The 19,388-nt window shown below is 33.7% G+C and overlaps 1 protein-coding gene across 6 annotated transcripts in view; it reads left to right on the forward strand.

Annotated features, from left to right (window-relative positions):
- The window catches only part of Stag2 (STAG2 cohesin complex component), a 185,433-nt gene that overhangs the window by 118,896 nt on the left and 47,149 nt on the right, over positions 1-19,388 (forward strand). For 4 of the 6 annotated variants that reach the window (XM_071606271.1, XM_027931137.2, XM_071606272.1 and 1 more), the window contains one exon: positions 311-388. In XM_071606271.1, coding sequence (XP_071462372.1) covers positions 311-388 — 78 coding nt within the window. Of the gene's footprint in view, positions 1-310; positions 389-5,301; positions 7,229-19,388 lie in introns of those variants that run through there. The other 2 variants (XM_027931145.3, XM_027931160.3) reach the window with 1 other exon arrangement.

Genomic DNA, 19,388 nt, shown 5'->3' on the forward strand with positions numbered 1-19,388 from the left:
AGAAGTAATTAAAATATGTCTTCTCTTTAGAATAATATAATTTGGTGTCTTTAAAGGGAAATTATTTGAGGGAGGGAAATTTAAAGTAAAATGAAAAATTGAGCTTGTAGTTTTTGTCATTCAGAATAATTTTTCCACAAATGAATTTTTGTACTTTTAAACATTGCATAATTGAGTACTCTATATTTGAAGTTTATAAGGTATACTAGGAATCACAAAGGCCAAACAAATGCCTAATGATAATTAATATGGCTATTTTCAGTTACTATCTGGCTTATAGATTTACTATCAACTTTCTTTTTTTCCTTAGCCACCATCAAAGAACAGACGAGAGAGAACAGAACTGAAGCCTGATTTCTTTGATCCAGCTTCAATTATGGATGAATCAGTAGGTTTGATTTAAATGTACTCCAGGATTGCAAAATCACGAGTATAGTAGTCCTTAAGTTTGAGGTTGAAGAGCTGGGGCAGCATACTGAGAATGGATGAAAAAATTGGATATGAGAAGAGGCTGGCAGGGAGAATTTTGATGAGAAAGGAGTGGTGATACAATAGTGATAAATGATTAAAAGTGCTCTTGAATCCCTGGTCAACTGGGACTAGAATGTTAAGGACCTTTCCTGTAGGATTGGGTTACCCATTGAAGAATTTTAAATGAGAGATGACATGATTCAGAATTGTATTTCATGGGCTGGGGCTATAGCTTAGTGGTAGAGTACTTGCCTAGCATGTGTGAAGCACTGAGGTCAATCCTCAACACCATATAAAAACAAATAAAATAAGAATTAAATTCTTAAAAAAGAATTGTAATTCATGAAATTTCCATGGCATTTATGGATGGATAGAATGAATACGAGAACAATCAAAGGCAATAAAAACTTGAACAAAGATTTTTGAGAACAAAATCCAGATATTGAGATATCTAAGATGAAGATTCAGTTATTCCCCTCTAGTCCTCACTTGGTAACTATTGGATTTTGTCACTTCTTTTTCTTAAATACCTCATATCAGCCCCCTGTTCCATATTCTCTCTGGCCATGCCCTGACTTCATGTCCTCCTCAATGGGACTGTTGCAGAGCCTTTAAACCAATCTTGGTGCCCTACTTTTCCTTTATAAATATCTTTTGGGATTATCTTTGTAAAATGCAGGTATGATCTTTTCACCTACGGTTGTAAGTCATTTTGACACCACCACCACTACCTTCAAGAAAAAATTCTGAGTCCTTAGCCTGGCAAACAATATCTTTCTTGATCTAGCTCCTTTTCCACCTAAACCTTGGCCTTTTCCTTATAATTACATGTATCCTGTGCTCTAGCCATTCCAAATCTTGTAGTTTATCTATGATATAGTATCTCTTTCATAAATCCATGAAAGCTTTTTTTCTCTGCCAGAAATACCTACCCCTTTCCTTTTCCTCCTAGAGAATTCTTCCTTTAGTATGCAGTTCTAACATTACCAGTGATAGTTTTGCTGATCTCTTAAAATATTTTATTCTTTGCTCCCTTTAACACTTTTTATACAAATTCATTGTGATAATTACCAGACTGGTGCAGTGAGATATGTTAATTACATGTCCCAGTCCCTCAATAGACTGAACTCCTTGAAACAGTGATGGTTTTGTTGAGTTCTGTCTAACATAGTAGGCGTTTGGTTTTATCAGATGAAGAAATCATTTAAGTGCTCTTAACATCTCATTTTTTCATGCCCACCTACTTACACTCCTTTCTCATAACACCCACTACTTAGGTGACTGTTGTACCATCCTCTGAGGCACCATTTCCTCCTTGCCCTCTCCTATCTCACAATCTGCTTTCAGATAGCTCTTGGAAATATTTTAACAAACAAATTCACACTACCTGATTATATTAATAAGGTCAGTTGTTAACTCAGAAGATTCTCAGAGCAGTAGGTACAGAAATATTTGGATAGCCTGGTGCAGTGGTGCATACATATAATTCCAGCAGCTTAGGAGGCTGAGGCAGGAGGATCATAGGCCATTCTTCAGCAACTTAGTGAGGCACTGAACAACTCAGCAAGACCATGTCTCTAAATAAAATATAAAAAACGGCTTTTTAAGTGCCCCTGGGTTCAATCCCTGGTAAATAAATAAAAATAAATAAATAAGAAAGAAAGAAATATTGGGATAGACCTCCTTAGGAACTTTTTAACCAGTATTTCTGAATCTCTAATGTGCATTTGAATCATCCATAATTCTTACTAAAATGTGACTTAGATTCACCTTCAGCGAGTCCAGAGCATGGTCTGAGTTTCTGCATCTTTAATAACTGCTGTTGATGCTTCAGGTCTGCAGACCATTCTTTGAGTTACAAGGTTTATGGTACATAGATGACCTATCCTATCCATAAGTTTATAGTTTAAGTGCATATTAAAGTAGGTGGTTTTCTTGATAATTTAGGAGAATATATCTTCCCAATTTGTTACATAAAACATGAAGGGAGGATTGTGATGGGGGATAAAAGAGAATCTTTTCAAGCAGATATGATGAAATGCATTTGTCCAACACTTTATTGAGGTAGAAGTATTGAGCTGGAAGTTGGTGTTAAATGCACAAGACACTCTCCCTGTCCTTAAGTAATGCATATTCTAGTGCATTTGGACTATCACTTTGAAATAAGAGCTTATGTTCCTGACACTATGCTAGGCATGATTTATTTTGATCCTTGCAGTAACCTTGTGAGAAAGATGGTGGGATTCTCACTTTTATACCCAAGCAAACTGAGACCAAAGAGGTAGTTTAGTGACTAAGGAAGAGTTATACAATTAGTAAGAATCAGAGTAATAATTTGATGCCAGTTCTTTTGATTTTATAATCTCATGCTGTCTCTACTATTTTATATTTATCAAAACTAAAATCAGATCTCATTTAGATGAATCACCGAGAAAAGTAATTAGGAAATTGAAATGATTAGCTATAGTCAAAATTGCTATGATAAGAGATCAATATTTTTAATGTTTTAATCTGTTGTCAGAATTTTAAGTATTTTCAAAAAGTGTTCTTCCAATGACTAAAATAATGAAACAGTAATATATTTTTTGACATTTAACATTTAGAGAAAACAAAAACTTGAGGTCAGAAGTCAGGACCCAATAATATTTAGTGTTTATAGCAACTTTATGACATTCTCCTATATATTGGTTATATTATAACCGGGAAGCCTTTTGTTGTTGTAGTTAATTTGATAAAAGTTTAACTGCCTCTGCTTCTAAAATAAGGCAATGAGTACGTGTACCTATATCTGTAGTTTTGTAGTATTACCACATGATGGCAGTAGTCACATAACTGAGTGCTTACTAATCTTTAAAGGTTTGGGTACCTTTAGAAATATTTGACCGTGTATTTTCAAATAAATGAGTTTGTTTTTTTCTTTTAAATATATATACCCCATAGTGTCTCAACCATAATGCAAGAAATGGTATAACAGAAAAGTTCGAGTGTAAAAATCTGTTTGCCTTAATGCATAGATCTATTATAAAACCTATGATAAGTGAGTCATCAAAAAAGTATAATTGGAATTTAAATCCCTTAGTGACCATTTCTCAGATTCTTCAGTTCTAAGTGAAGTAACTCAAAGCACCCTAGTGTAGATACTTTAGGTTATTACAAAAGTAAATCCTAACATGATTTTCACATCATCTAGGAGTAATAATATAAAAACTCCAAGCATATCATTTTGGAGTTACATATACATAGGATTCTAGATTTATGGTATAGTTGTTTTTTATATTTGGAAACAAAATTGTTTCATCCATGTGATAGTGGTTATTTTCTGCCAGTATTGATACAACACGCCAAAGTTTGATATTTGTATATTTAAGTAGATGTATTGTTTATTAATGTCAACATCAAAAACTCAATTTGTATTAGCACAGAAAAGAGTGTGTCACTTTTTTCCTGTTTTGAAATTCTTTTAATGGAATTATCTGTAGTATAAAATTGGTCAAAAGAAGAGTTTAGTATAATAGAGCTAGTTTACTGGTCTCAAAATCTAGTTATGACCTAGTCTGTGTAAAACAGCAAAAAGAATTTCAGGTATTCAGGTGTTTTCTAGTTAGGCACTCTGGAAAGAACTTGAGTTCATCATCATTCTACACTAAGAATAGGCTAATTAAGATTTTATCTTTTCATTAACTATCAGACCTTTCAATGTTTTGGCTAGAAGGGCTAGGTCTCTTTAGTGGAATCATCCTAACTACCCAAACTCTGACTTTTAATAAAAGAGAACCCTGAAACTTCCTGGAGGAGAGGGAAAGTCAGGGGATGAACACTTGAGTTGATAATTCATTACAGCAAAGCTGCAATCACATTGATATTTGTTTTCCTGGTCTGAAAATACACAGTTCCTTTAACAATTCATGCATTCTGACTTGGTCAAATAAGATTTAACTTACAAGTAAAAGCCCTTTGTGATCTCAATCTCAGTTACCTCTGGCTTTGATAGCAGTTCTAACTAGTTCATTATAGCATTCTAAAATATTGCTTAATTGGCATAATAAGTGCTAGAATTTAATCGAAATACCTAACAGTATGTATGCCAAAAATTAGGTGCTGCTCTGGTTTAACGAATAAGGGAGTTACTCCATTCATCATCTGCTTTTACTTTTGGTGACAAGTAATTATTAGATCTCACCTACTTAACATGTTTTTCCCAACTGGAATATATAGAAAAGTACCTATCAATATGTCATTTTGCCCAGATTTCACCTTATTTGATTTTTTAAAACATTTATAGTTCTGTTCATTAATTCAGGCAACATTTAATTCTAAAGAAAGCTTTCTATTGTCTACATTTATTATTCTTGGATTTTTTTGGGGGGGAGTTGCATGTTCAATTGCCTTTTTAAAAACTATACCCACTTCAGACTGCAAGTGGACAAGTTTGTAAAATATTTTCTTAAAACTCTTTGCAGTGAACCTGTGCCAGAAATATATGTCAGAAAGTGTGTTCATTTGTTCATTTAACAAATGTTGAGTACCTTACTTTGTTCAGGGCATTTAATGGTATATATAAACAAAATTAAGCCAAGGTCCCTATTAGTTTTTTTTTTTTTTTCTCTCCTATTCTTAGTTTTATTTGTGAGATAATTGGCATCTTGATTAGTCCTGATATAGTTATTTCATTATTTATTAATGGTTACTTTAACTTTGAAATTAATAATCAAATGGTTTTATTGATGTTATTTAACATAATATTAGTAAAGTATTAATGTAATGTTTACAGACTTTTATTAAGAAATGAATGACTATTTTAACAAGATTTTTTTTTCCCTCTCTCATTAGGTTCTTGGGGTGTCAATGTTTTAATACCAGTACACAAATAAATCTGTGGTGAAGTCATTTTCTAAGTGGAAGAGGAAATTTTAAAATAAAAGTGTGGTAGATACAGTGAAATTCTGTACAGATTTTTCTCTAAGGAGAATATGACACGCTTATGCTTACCAAGATCCAAGTGCATTGAGGGGCAGTTTTGTTTGCCTGAAAAAAGTAAAGGACAAGTAAACAATTTGATGATAAGCTACAGTTTTTCTTAGAAAGTAAATATTTTATTTATGCGCTGTTAGTTGGCTTTTAAATCAATTATTTCATGCTTTTTTTAAAAAAAATATAACAATCTGAAGAGGCATTTGGTACAGATAAGAATCCTCTCACATTTATTTACTGGTTGTACTAATTAATGATGACCTCTGCTGGATTTCTGTTTACATCTAAGAAATGTTAAGGATGAATTTATTCCCTGACCCTGAAATTGTAGGATAGAATTGTTTTTAGCATTCTAAATTTAAATGCTTAAAACATCAATCAACAAAACTTTGTTTTAAATATTGTAATTGTGGAGAAAAGTTAAACTTATAAGCAGAACTTTTACAATTTTTTCATCTAAAATGTATTTTAAGATATTTTTAAAATCCAAGAGCTTCTCTATACTTTTCAGAACTATCCAGATGCAGTGAACTGCCAGAAGGTAACCAGTCTCAAACATGCTTATCCCACTATCAACCCTGAAAGTTTGCTTGTCCTTTAAGATAAAAATGTAATGTTGTGATATTCCTTCCAGTAGTGCCACTGTATTTTGTCTCCAAATAAAAGAAGCTTATTGTAGTATGTTTGCAGAAAAATTCTAAACAAAAATTATACAGCTTATTAGAGTGTGGGAATAGGGATCTAAATTTTAAATAAAATTATATATATATATAAATTGGTGCTGATTTTATAATTGCGCAGTTTGTTTAGTTTTTTCTTACTTTTAAATTCCAACTTAAAATTATGAGGTTTCAGAAATATATTGAAAGTTTAACAATGTTTAAAAATAGAAAAGCATGAGTGTTCATGCTTTAAAATGATTTTTAAATTTGTATTTTATATTGTTTTATCTATCTGTCTTTGCAAGCAGTCTTCAGGTTAAAGATTCTTCTAACAGGTTACAGTACATTTCCTCTGTATGTAAATTAGATGGGATAATAGAATTCATAACCCATAATATTCTTTGAAAGCTAAGCTTTAAACTTCATTTTATGTCCTTTCACAAATGAATTAGTTTCAAACAGAAAGTGGCTACTTGCCATTTTGACATCAACTCATTTTGCGAGGCTTAGGCAGCTAGACATCGTTTAAAACAAAATATTAACTTATATTACATGTGTATCTATCTTTTGTCAGTCGTCTCTCAGTTCTTGAGGTATATTATTTTAATCATTCCATGCCTTAATATGCTTGCAATACAAGAATATCTTCTGATGGGTGAATACCAAAAGGCTTCCAGTTTTTAGATTCATAAATCAACAAGCATTGGGCTGTGGTAGCCAAAAACCATAGGTTAGCTAAAAGATCATGATGAAATACAATTATTTTATTAAATCATGGTTAATAACAAATGAAAACAGACTTGTCTAACAGATTTTCCATCAACAAATATTGTTATGTGCAAAAGTATTGCATATGTTGTTTTACACACCACTGCATTTACTAGAACTGCTGAGAGGACTGTATATATGATTTTAAACCTAAGTTGATTTTTTTCCTCACTCTTGAAAGGAGTACTTCTTTGTGAAAGCAGTTCTTACAGCTTTGTTTTCAACCAGCTAAAAAATGTTTTATATATTACTCTAACCTGTTGTCCTCCACATTCTATTGTCCTAATTGTACTGTTTTCTGATTTGTATTTATGTCTTGAGACAGTAACTTTTTGAATAAAAATAAACCTACAGTATGTTGTATGTTTTATCTCTTGTAATTAAAGGGGGAGGGTGGCTTTAAATGGTTTACAAATTATATCTATTACATTTTTTAATGTGTTTGAGTGGGAATATTTATAGTAAACAACATCACTTTATATTTTTAATAAATCATATGTTTTTTTAAATGAGACTAAATCCCTAATTGGGTTATTACTTTAAGAACCTGTAACAATTATTGCTTTGATTTTTTTTTTTTAATCTGGTATGTGTTGAACAAATTTTGAACTGTCTTCATTGTTTATTAAGTATACATTTGAGTGCCTACTGTGTGCCAGGCACATGTTAAAGGTCCTTCCCTCAGATCCAGTGTAGAAAACAAAATAAACTTGTACTAACTGCTAGGAAGGAAACTAGCAGAGAGTACTGAAAGAATAAGAGAGAGATCTACCATAGATAATGGGTTCATGGTATGGAGGTAAAAGCCAACATAATTGAATTTCTAGTGAAAACTGTCTGAGTGTATTAGCAACATTTGCGTTTATAGTCTTTAAGAGACATCACTGAACTTGAGCTAATTTGTGGATTAGGAATCTTTCGTTGGTTCAGAACTGAATATATGAAATGATAGCTAATAGCTAGCCACTGTTTGAAGTAATAACTGATAAACCTCATGTCAAGTGGTAATGCATGTTACTATCCCTATCCTCCTTTGTGGTACTGGGGATTGAACCCAGGAGTTCTCTACCACTGAACTATATATCCCTAGACCTTTTACTTTTTGAGACAAAGTCTCACTTAAGTTGCTGAGGCTGGCTTCAAACTTATAGTTCTCTTGACTCAGCCTCCCAAGTAGCTGGGATTACAAGTATGCACCCCACCACCACCACACACATTTTAGTGAATCAAAAGGAAGGGAGGAAAATGGCACAACCAGGATACTTATTCAAGGTGATATGGCAAGTAACTGATAGTTTTAGTATTCAAGGCCAGGCAATCTAGTTCCATTATGTCCCATATACCATTGAAACTGTTTAATACATAAGTATATTATACACACTTGCATAAAGATAAAATGGCACATTATTCAACGTGCCATGATGCATCTTTAAGGAACTCAACTGGCTGTAGAGTGTATTGTGAGTCAACATTGTCCTTAATGTGACCCAGCTATCTTCAATAAAGAAGGTATAAGTTAAATCTGAGCTTTGATCCTATCAATAATAATTTCAAAAGTTGGGAGTGGAGGGGGAAGTAGGATAATCCAAAAGAGGTGTCCTCAGTATCCTCCGACAAAATGTACCTGTGAGAATACATATGAATGAATTCCAGGTCAGATAGACTTTTCTGGTAGCTGTGATGATTCAGCAAAAGAAAATGAGCCAATATAATACAAGGCCTTTGGTTTGAGGAACCTAGGTGATAAAGTTCACTGAATAAATATTCCTTCCCATCAACAAATCTTCAACTGTACTGGGTACTGCTGGGTACTCAAAGACCAGCAAGACAGATCTTTCTTGTTTTGAAGCTGCCCTCAGTTCCTAGGGTTTGGGATGCAAATGTAATTAATAAAGTAGAGTTAAGTATGTTGTTTTTACAGGCTGTATGGAAAGCATAGAGCAAGGGCAATAGCTGCAGATATGCTCAGGAAGCCTTCCAATAAGATACTTGAGTTTTTCCCGTAACAATTTTTTACAAAAAATTTCACAGTTTTATGATAAAACACACTTTATACTTGGTATTACTGCATACCCATCAGTCTCATTTTTATGTATTTCAAAGTAAATTGCAAACATGGGTGAAGTACCTCCTAAATACTTCAGCATACATATCATTAAGAGTTTAATATTTATTAACTTTTTTTGTTAGTGTAAAATTTATATACAGTGAATACACAAACTGTAAGTATATATTTGCTGTTTTGACAAATGATTAAAGTTGTGTAACTCAAATTCCTCTCTCAAAGATACTGAACATTACCATCAACCCAGAATGTTCCTTTATGTATTTTTTTAATCTTTGATTTATTTATTTTTATGTGGTGCTGAGGATTGAACCCAGGGTCTCACACATGCAAGGCAAATGGTCTACCACTGAACTACAACCCCAGCCCTATGGTTTTTTTTTTTTTTTTTTTTTTTTTTTTTTTACTGGGGATTGGCACTCAACCACTGAGCCACATCCCCAGCCATATTCTGTATTTTATTTAGAGACAGGGTCTCACCGAATTGCTTAGCTCCTCGCTTTTGCTGAGGCTGGCTTTGAACTCATGATGCCTCACCCCCTGAGCCATCCTTTATTCTCTTTAACTAGTCTGCTTCCATCCTTTTTACACTGGCAATAACTTCTTTGTATCATCTATTAAATTTGGCTGTTCTAAAACTTTATATAAATGGAATCATACAGTATTTTTTTGTGTAAGGTCTATAACTCAGCAGAATGTTTTAAGATTTAACCACCTTGTGTGTATGAACAGCTTATTCCTTTTATTCCTGAATAGTATTCATTTGTAAAGATGTAATTTATTAATTGAATGGTTGATGGTCATTTAGGTTGTTTTTACTGTTGGACTATTATGAATAAAATGAAACTGCTACTTGAGTTACAACTTAAATTCTGAGAGGTCAGCCAGATGAAAGGGGGATGAGGTGACTATAACTAAGAATTTCAGGAATGGAAACAGCATAAATGACATCTTTGATGTAAGAATTGTTTAGTATCTGCTTAGGAGTGGGTAGGGCAAGACAAAGAATAGTTGGCTATTTATTATCCCATACCTCACATAAGTAAGCCTTAAAAATGAAAAAGGGCATTCGTAACTTGTACTTTTGGTAACAAAGGGGTGTTTTCTCATTATTCTATCTTTTTGAATTTTTAATTGATATAGTTGTACATATTTATAAGGGATAGTGTGATAATTCAGTACATGCATATACTATGTAATGATCAATTTAGGGTAATTAGCATTTCCATCTTTAAACATTTATCATTTCTTGGTATGGGGAGCCTTAGAACTCTTGTTACTTGAGCATATTTGTTTTTTGTGATGTCAGAATTGGCAAAGATCCTTCTTTTAAAGGCATGACACCCTTAAGTTGTGACAAATTAATTTATCTAGTGATTTGGTTGTTTTAGTTATATTAGGCCTTATTTTTTTAAACATCTTTATTTTGTTTGTTCATTTTTATGTGGTGCTGAGGAACAAACCCACTGCCTCACATGTGCGAGGCAAATGCTCTGCCACTGAGCCACAACCCCAGCCCTGTTAAGCCTTATTCTAACATTGAGGAAAATAATATGCTTTTAGCCGTTCATCATTTATGTATTGTATCAATAATAAGCTGTAAATTCCTGAAAATGATTCCTTGGTTGAAGTTAATTTGGGACTGATAATGTAAACATAAAATGAAAGGCTGGCTTCTATAAATATAAAAAATTAATTTGGTTGATGAAAAGTGACATTTATCATGTAAAACACAATGGTTTGAAATATACATATATTGTAGAATGACTAAATCAAACTGATGCATTACCTCATACTGTATTTTTTTTTTGTAGTAACAACACTTAATACCTACTCTCAGTGATTTTTTTAGTAACAATGTATTTCACATGTAAGTGATATTGCTTGGTATTTTATCATACCTGGCTTATTTCACTTAACATAATATCTTCCTGTTTCATGTCACAAATGGCAGGATTTTCTTTTTTTAAGGTGAATAATATTCCACATATCCCTTACTTTTTGAAGTGCTAGGAATTGAACCTAGGGCCCTGCAGTTGCTCAATAATTGAGCTGTCCTTAGCCCCCACATTTTCTTAGTCTGTTCATACCCTTATGTACACTGTGGTTTATTTCTTATCTTGGCTATTGTGAGTAATCTTGCAATGAATATGAGAATACAGGGGCTGGGGATGTAGCTCAGTAGTAGAGCACTTGCCTAGGATATATGAGGCTCTGATTCAATCCCCAGTACTGTAAAAATAAAACAACAAAAAAGAATATGAAAGTAGTTGTTTCTTCAACATACTAACTCCATTTTCTTTGGATATATATCTAGGAGAGGGATTGCTTGATCATTTGGTAATTCTATTTTTAATTTCTTAAAGAGCTTCCATGCTGTTGTCCATAATGGCTGTACTAATTTACATTCTAACCACCAGTGTACAAGGGTTCCCTTTTGTCCATATCCTTACCAACACTTGTTTTGTCATCTTGATAGAAGCCATCCTAATGGGTGTAGGGTGATAGATATCTCATTGTGGTTTTAATTTGCATTTCCCTGATGATTAGTGATACTGAGCATCATTTCTTATGTCTCTTGGCCCTTTATATGTCATCTTATGAGAAGTGTCTATTCACATCCTTGGCCCGTTTTTTCTATTCTACTATTCAGTTGTATGAACTTCTTGTATAAGGGTTAATATCCTTATCAGATGTATGGTTTGCAAATGTTTTCTTCCATTTCATAGATTGTCTTTGATGTAACAATACGGTATCTGTTTTTGTTCTTGTGTCTTATATTCTTCAGGTCATATTCAGTCATTGCTCAAAGTGACCATGGAGCTTTTCTCTGTGTTTCTCGTAGTAGTTTCATGGTTAGGTCTTAAATTTAAGTCTCTAATTCATTTTTTAAAAAATACTTTTGTTGTAGATAGACACGATATCTTTATTTTGTTTATTTAGTCTTTTTTTTTTTTTTTTTTTAATGTGGTGCTGGGGATTGAACCCAGTGCCTCATGCATGCTAGGCAAATGCTCTACCACTGAGCCACAACCCCAGCCCTCTAATTAATTTTGAGTTGATTTTTATAAATGAGAGTAAGAATCTAATTTTTATTCCCCCTGCATGTGAATGTCTACTTTTCTCAACTTTTTTTTTTTCTTTTGGCAGTACTAGGGACTGAGCCCAGGGACTCACACATACTAGGCAAGTGCTCTACCACTGAGCTACATCTCCAGCCTTCCTCCTCCATCAATAATATTTTTTATGAGAATGCCCATTCTCCAATGTGTGTTCTTGTCAATCAATTGGTAATAAGTGTGTGGATTTATTTCTGGGCTGTTTAGTTCCCTTGATCCATGTGTTTGTTTTTGTGCTGTCAGTACCTTGTTGTTTTGATTATGACAAAATTGCAGTGTATTTTAAAAGTCCAGTAGTATGCTTCCTTCAGCTTTACTCTTTTTATTCAAGATGCTTTTGCCCACTTTTATTGTTCCATATGAATTTCAGGGTTATTTTTTATATTTATGTGAAAAACGTCATTGGTATCTTGGATAGAGATTAATCAATCTGTAGAACATTTTGAGTGGTATAGACATTTTATTTATTTCAATCCAATGACACAGATTTCTTTCCATATATTCATGTCTTTAAAAACTTTCATCAGTGTCTTATAGTTTTTCATGTGCAGTTCTTTCACCACCTTGGTTAAATTAATTAATAAGCATTCTTCATAATTTTTTCTTTATTTCTTTTTTGCTAAGGGAAATAACTATCAGTAGATGGTAGAAACTATGTGTGTGTGTGTATGTGTGTGTGTGTGTGTGTTGCTGGAGATTGAACCCAGAGGCTTATGCATGTTAAGCAAGCACTCTACCAATGAGCTATATCCCCAGCCTTCTTTCTTTCTTCCTTTTTTGATTAGTCTGTTGTTAGTTTATTAACATTTGTTCTTCAACTTTCTGAATTTGTTAGTTCCAATAGGTTTTTGAAGGAACCTTTAGGTTTTTCTATGTATACGATCCTGTTATCTACAAATAGGCATAATTTAATATCTTCCTTTCCAATTTGGATACTTTTTCCCCCTTTTTCCTGCCTAATTGCTCTGGTTGGAACTTGCAGTACTATGCTGAATGGAAGTGGTGAGCATGGGTATCCTTGTCTTGTTCTGGATCTTAAAGGAAAAACTTAATTATTTTAACTTGGTTGTTTGGTTTGTTATATAACCTTTATTGTGGCAAGGTTATATTCCTTCTCCTGTTTTATTGAAAGTACTTACTGGGAAGGGATGTTGAATTTAGTCAAATGCATCTGTTGATGATTATATGGTTTTTGTTCATTCTGTTAATGTGTATTATATTTATCAGTTTGCATGTGTTATTGCATCTCTGAGATAAATCTAAAATCTTTTTTTTTTGGTTTGCTAATCTTCTGTTCAGTACTTTTGTATCTGTGTTCACTGTGTTCATCAGGCATGTACTCTTTTTTTTAGTGTCCTTGTCTGGCTTGGTGTGAGGATAATGCTGGCACTATAAAATGAGTTTGGAAGTATTAGAAGTATTTCTTCAGTGTTTTTTTTTTTGGAAGAGTTGGAAACAAATTGGTATTGGTTCTTTAAATGTTTGATAGAATCCAGCAGCAAAGCCATGAGTTCCTGGGCCTTTTGATGGAAACTTTTTTATTACTGGTTCAATATCCTTATTTGTTTCTTACATATTCAGAATTTTTAAAATGTATTTATAATTCAGGGTTGGTATACTGCATATTTCTATAAAAATAAAAAGTGCTGGGACTGTATCACAGTGGAAGGATACCTCTTGATTCAATCCCTCTAACTAAAAACAAGCAAATAAACAAAAACAAAACAAACACCAAGAAGAATATTGCCTGACATGTGAGAGGCCTTGGGTTTGATTTTCAGTACCACGGTGGACAAACAACACCAAAAGCACGAGTAATGCAGCATATCATAGTAGCAGCTGCTACTGTTGGATGGAACTTTTGGCAAATGTCTGTTGGGTCCATTTGATCTGAAGTGTATTTAAATCTGGTGTATCTATATTGTTTGTCTGTCTGGATGATCTGTCCATCCCTGAAGTGGGATGAGTACAGAAGTATCCTCCTATTAATGTGTGTTCTCTATCTCTCTCTCTCTCTCTCTCTTTCTCTCTCTCTCTCATATATATATATTTAGTTGTCATATGGTGCTGAGGATCAAACACCATTGAGCCACAATCCCAGCCCTCTTCAGATATGTTAATGTTTGCTTTATATATTCAGGTGCTGTAATGTTGGGTCCAGATAGGCTTGGAATTGTTATATCTGCTTTATGAATTGACCCTCTTATGATTATCTAATGACCTTCTTTGTCTTGTTTGTAAAAGTATATTTTGCTTCATATAAGCATACCTCTACTCTAGGGTTCCATTTGCATGAAATACCTTTTTTCTGTACCTTCACTTTCAGTGTGTCCTTAAAGTGAAGTCTCTTGTAGGTAGTATTAGTTGGGTCTCGCTTTTTATTCAGTGAGCCACTCTATGTCTTTTAATTGGAAGATAAAATCTATTTACATTCAAAGTAAATATAGGTAAGGACGTCTGGCATTTTGTTAATTGTTTTCTGGTTGTCTTATAGATCCTTTGCTCCTTTCTCTCTTGCTGTCTTCCTTTGTGCCTAAGTGATTTTCCCTAGTGGTATGCTTTCATTCACAGTACATTTTATCTTCTTTGTATCTACTACAAGTATACCTCAGAGATATTGCAGATTTGGTTCCAGACCTCCATAATAAAGTGAATATCACAATAAAGCAAGTCGTGAATTATTCAGTTTCCCAGTGCAAATAAAAATTATCTTTTCACTATAGCTTTATGTCTTTAAAGAGAGCTTTCCTTAATTTAAATAAAAATAATGAAAATCTGAGCTGTTGAGAAAATGATGTTAGATTTGCTTGACACAGGGTTACCACAAACCTTCAATTTTTAAAAATGTAGTATCTATGAAGTGCAATACAGCAAAGTTATGCCTCCATAGGTTTTTTGCTTCGTGGTTATCATGAGACTTATATAAAACATTTTGTAGTTAATAACAGGCTGGTTTTAGTTGGTAACAATTTAACTTTGATCTCATAAAGAACTCTATGGTTTTACTTTGCCACTCCCCACATTTTGTTTGATGTCACCATTTTCATCCTTTATATTATATACTTCTTAAATTATTGTAGCTATTGTTTTAGTTTGTCTTAACTTTCATACTAAACAAGTGATAAGCTATCATTATAGTATTAGAGTATACTCTAATATCTTGTGTAGTTTTTTTTTAGTTGTAGATGGACATCTTTCTTTATTTTTATGTGGTGCTGAGGATTGAACCCAGTGCCTCACATGTGTGAGGCAAGCACTCTGCCACTGAACCACAACCCCAGCCCATTGATTGTGTACTTTTATCAATGAGTTTTCTACCTTTATATGTTTTGATATTAATTAGCATCATTTTCTTTCATCATGAACTGCCATACCCTTTGTCTGAAACTGTATTCCTTTCATTTCTGAAGGACATCTTTACTGAGTATAGTGGTTTTCATGCAGTTATTCATTCAGCACTTTGAATTTATCATTTCACATTCCTGATTTGTCTCTGATATAAAGTCTGCAGCTAGCCTTATTGAATACATTGTATGCTGCTTTCAGTATCCTCAGCCTTGCGCTGGGATTGTGGCTAGTCTAGCACGGGCGGGGCCCAGGTTCAATCCTCAGCACCACATAAAAATAAAAGGTATTGTGTTGTGTCCAGCTACACCATTCTTGACAGTTTGATTATAATGTATCCTTTTCTCTATACGGTTATTGAGACAGGCTAATGACAGGCAACTCTGACATCTTTAATAGCTTCCAAGGCTTTTTGGTCATCAGCATTTTAGCCCATAGTAGGTCAGGAAACATGGAGGAATGTGGGTGGTTTTAATAGGCCATTCCTGTAAGTGGTGCCTATCACTTGTGTTCACATTTCACTGGAGAGAGCTTATATGATCATACCTCACTTGCAAGGGTGTTTGAACATGTAACCTAGCCACATACCCAGGAAGAAAGGAATAGTGGATTTTAGCTGTCTCTGCCTCAGTCTTTCCTTTCTGTTAATCTATACACATCTTCCTTGCCATTCTCAGGACATGCTTACTCCCTTAATAAGGGAAACACCCCAAAGTCCTTATCCATTATCATATGTGGCTCAAAGTCCAGTTTTTCTGCAATATGCTCACTCTTCCCTGTCAGGACTGGGTATAGATATTCTCTAACACCCTGTCTTAACCTATTTGTGCTGTTGTAAAATTCACTGGGTAATTTCTAAAGAACAGGAATTTATTTTCTTAGTTCTGGAGGAAGGGAAGTCTCAGGTCAAGGGTGTCAGCATCTGATGAGGGCCATCCCATGGTGGAAGGCAGGAAGATGAGAGGAAGTCATCCTTTTATAAAGGCCCCAATCCTACCCATGATGGTGGAGTCCTCCAGGCCTAATGACCCCTTAAAGGACCCACCACATAATACTATTTTGGAGGGAACAAACATTCAAATTATAACATCATATAGAATGATAGAATATGGGTTGAATAACCCAAATATCTGATGTTCAGGGGAAGGCAAGCAATCACTGGCCCATAGGAATCCTGCTAGACAGAAATTGTTGAAAACTGGGCCTTGGCAGTGAAAGAATTCTTTTGGTCACATTCTGGTTCTGCTATCTGTATGATATATCCTCCATCTAAAAGTTTATCCTTGTTCATTACTCACCATGGCTATTTCTGAACTGGGCAGTGCCATATAGTTTTTGTTTGGCAGCATCTACTTTAAAGGACTCAGTCTATTAGTTGATTCAGAGTAAGTTGATCTTAGGAGGCCCAATAATAGCTTACATAAGGTGATGTATGAGACACTTTTTCTGCTCTTTTGATAGTGCAGGGTAGCTGTTTTAGGTTAGTTTCTCTTCTATGTGGTTATCTAGGGATCCAGGCTGACAGTGAGAAGCTCTGGTATTTTTTATAACTTTTCCAGCAGACATATAATTTACTAGAATCAATATTTGTTTGTAGTTTTATTGTGCTGTAAAAAATTATTAAATATTTTAAATAATTTCAAACTTAGTAGAATTACTACAAAGAATTTTTTTGTGTACCTTTTACTTTGATTCCTTACATGTTAATATTTTACCATGTTTATTATTCCCTCTCAATGTGTACAGGTTTTTTTTTTCCTGAAAAGTTTATAATATCCCTTTAACCCTACTTTAATTAATTTTTATTGGTTTGTTATAATTATACAAAATAGTGGGATTCATTATGATATCTTCATGCATGTGCATAACATAGTTTGGTCAATTTGATTCCTCAATACCTATCCCTAAATACTTCGACATGTGTTTTCTAATATACTAGTATATTTACTTATGAAAACACAATATGATTGATAAAATTAGGAAATTAATATTGACAAAATGCTATTATTATTTTTTTACATTTATTGTTTTTTCTCTCAAACTTATTCACATTCTTCATATAAGAGTTACATACATTGCCTTATCTCTACACTTAATGTCTTTCTCTAAATCTTAATTTAGGTAAAATAATGAACAGTTTATAAAAGCACTTGCACTCCTAAAGAAACTGATGCATAATTTTCAATTGCATGAAAACCATCCAATACCTGGAGCTTTTTCTTTATATATACATAGACATTAGCCTCTGCTTAAAAAATAAATCAGCCATGAGTTCCTAAAAAATAGATTTAAAACATTGTTAATTTTGACCATAGTTCCAGTTTGACTTTTGTTTTTCACAATAGTTTTTGAACATTCCTCTTACCACAGGAATCATAGATGATTCCGATTATAGACTACATGGCCAGCAAGTTCAGTTTCTGAATATAGGAAAAACACTGGATTTGACTCAGGAAACCAATCCTAGTCTCTGTTAGCTTCTGACTTTATTGCTATGGTCACTCAATTACTCACTTTCCCACTTGTTTCATCTGTAAAATTAGGCAATTTGTTCTAAGCAGAATCACTTCAGAGAGCCCCACCCAGGACCTCCTACAAGAATTTTGAGTAAGTTCTCTATAAGACTTTTAAAATCAACTTAATTGAAGTATACTTTGCATACACTATTGTTAATCTCTTGTAAATGTTCCTAATGAAAACACCCATCTAACCCCCTGGAAAATCAACAAATACAACATTTTATTCACTCCTCCAAATCCCCTCAGGACTCTTTGCAGTCAGTCCTCTTATTTCTAGTCTGTATTTTTGACTCATTGTTTTTTCTATTCCTGATCCTTTCATATCCCCTACTTCCCTTCCCTGAATTTTGGAATATGAGCGCTATTCAATGATATGTTCTCTTAGATAATTTCTTACTCAAAAGACTATGGTTTAATGAATTTACATGGACCACTATTTTGTTTCATTTCCATAGCTATGCACCTCATCTGTAATTCAGGTTATTTAATGTTGATTAGGTGTAACATTAAAGAACTAGAAACAAAGTGTGGAAGAATCAGTGAAAAGTTATGATCTTATACTAATTATATGAATGGTATCATCTTTGTATAGGCAATACTATTATTTAATATAAGGACTTTATCCAAATTTTTCTAGCTGATGTTAACATTCTTTATATCAAGAAAATATTTCTCTGATCTAAAAACTAATTTATAAGGATGTGTGATATTTGTCATGTCTCTAGTCTTTTAATCTGGACCCATTCCTCAGGTGTGTTTCATGACATTGACATTTTGAAGAGTACAGGCCAATTATTTTGTAGAATGTTCCTCATAACCCTTTGTGATTAGATAGACTTAAGCGGTGCACTTTTGGCAGGAAAACCACAAACTTGATAATATGCCTTTCTCAGTGCTTCATATCAATGTTACTATGTCCCCTTACTGATGATTTTAATTTTGATTATTTGATAGAGGTAATACTGGGTTTCTCAACTGTGAAGTTACTCTTTTGGCTTTGTAGTTAACAAGTATCTTATGGGGAGATACTTGGAGTCTTTTTTTTTTTTTTTTTTTCCTTTTTTTGGTACTGGGGATTGAACAAGGGGACACTCAAACTCTGAGCCACATCCCCAGCCCTATTTTATTTTATTTAGAGATAGGGTTTCACCGAGTTGCTTAGTGCCTCGATTTTGCTGAGGCTGGCTTTGAACTTGCAATCCTCCTGCCTCAGCCTCCTGAGCTGCTGGAATTACAGGCATATGCCACTGTGCCCAGCAACTTGGAGTCTTTTTAAATGTTCTGTTACTCTTCCAACTTTCATCTTTTATGATCCTTGCATGAATTACAACAATGTCACTATGTGGTACTGGCTTGTGATTGTTTCTAGAGGCTGGCTTGGAGAACAGAACTGGGAAATACATGTATATATGGACATATGTATGCATACTTCTATATGTATGTAATCTGTGTTCTGTGGTTACCCTTC

The sequence above is a fragment of the Marmota flaviventris genome, chromosome X (genome assembly GCF_047511675.1).
Source record: "Marmota flaviventris isolate mMarFla1 chromosome X, mMarFla1.hap1, whole genome shotgun sequence".
Taxonomy (NCBI): Eukaryota; Metazoa; Chordata; class Mammalia; order Rodentia; family Sciuridae; genus Marmota; species Marmota flaviventris.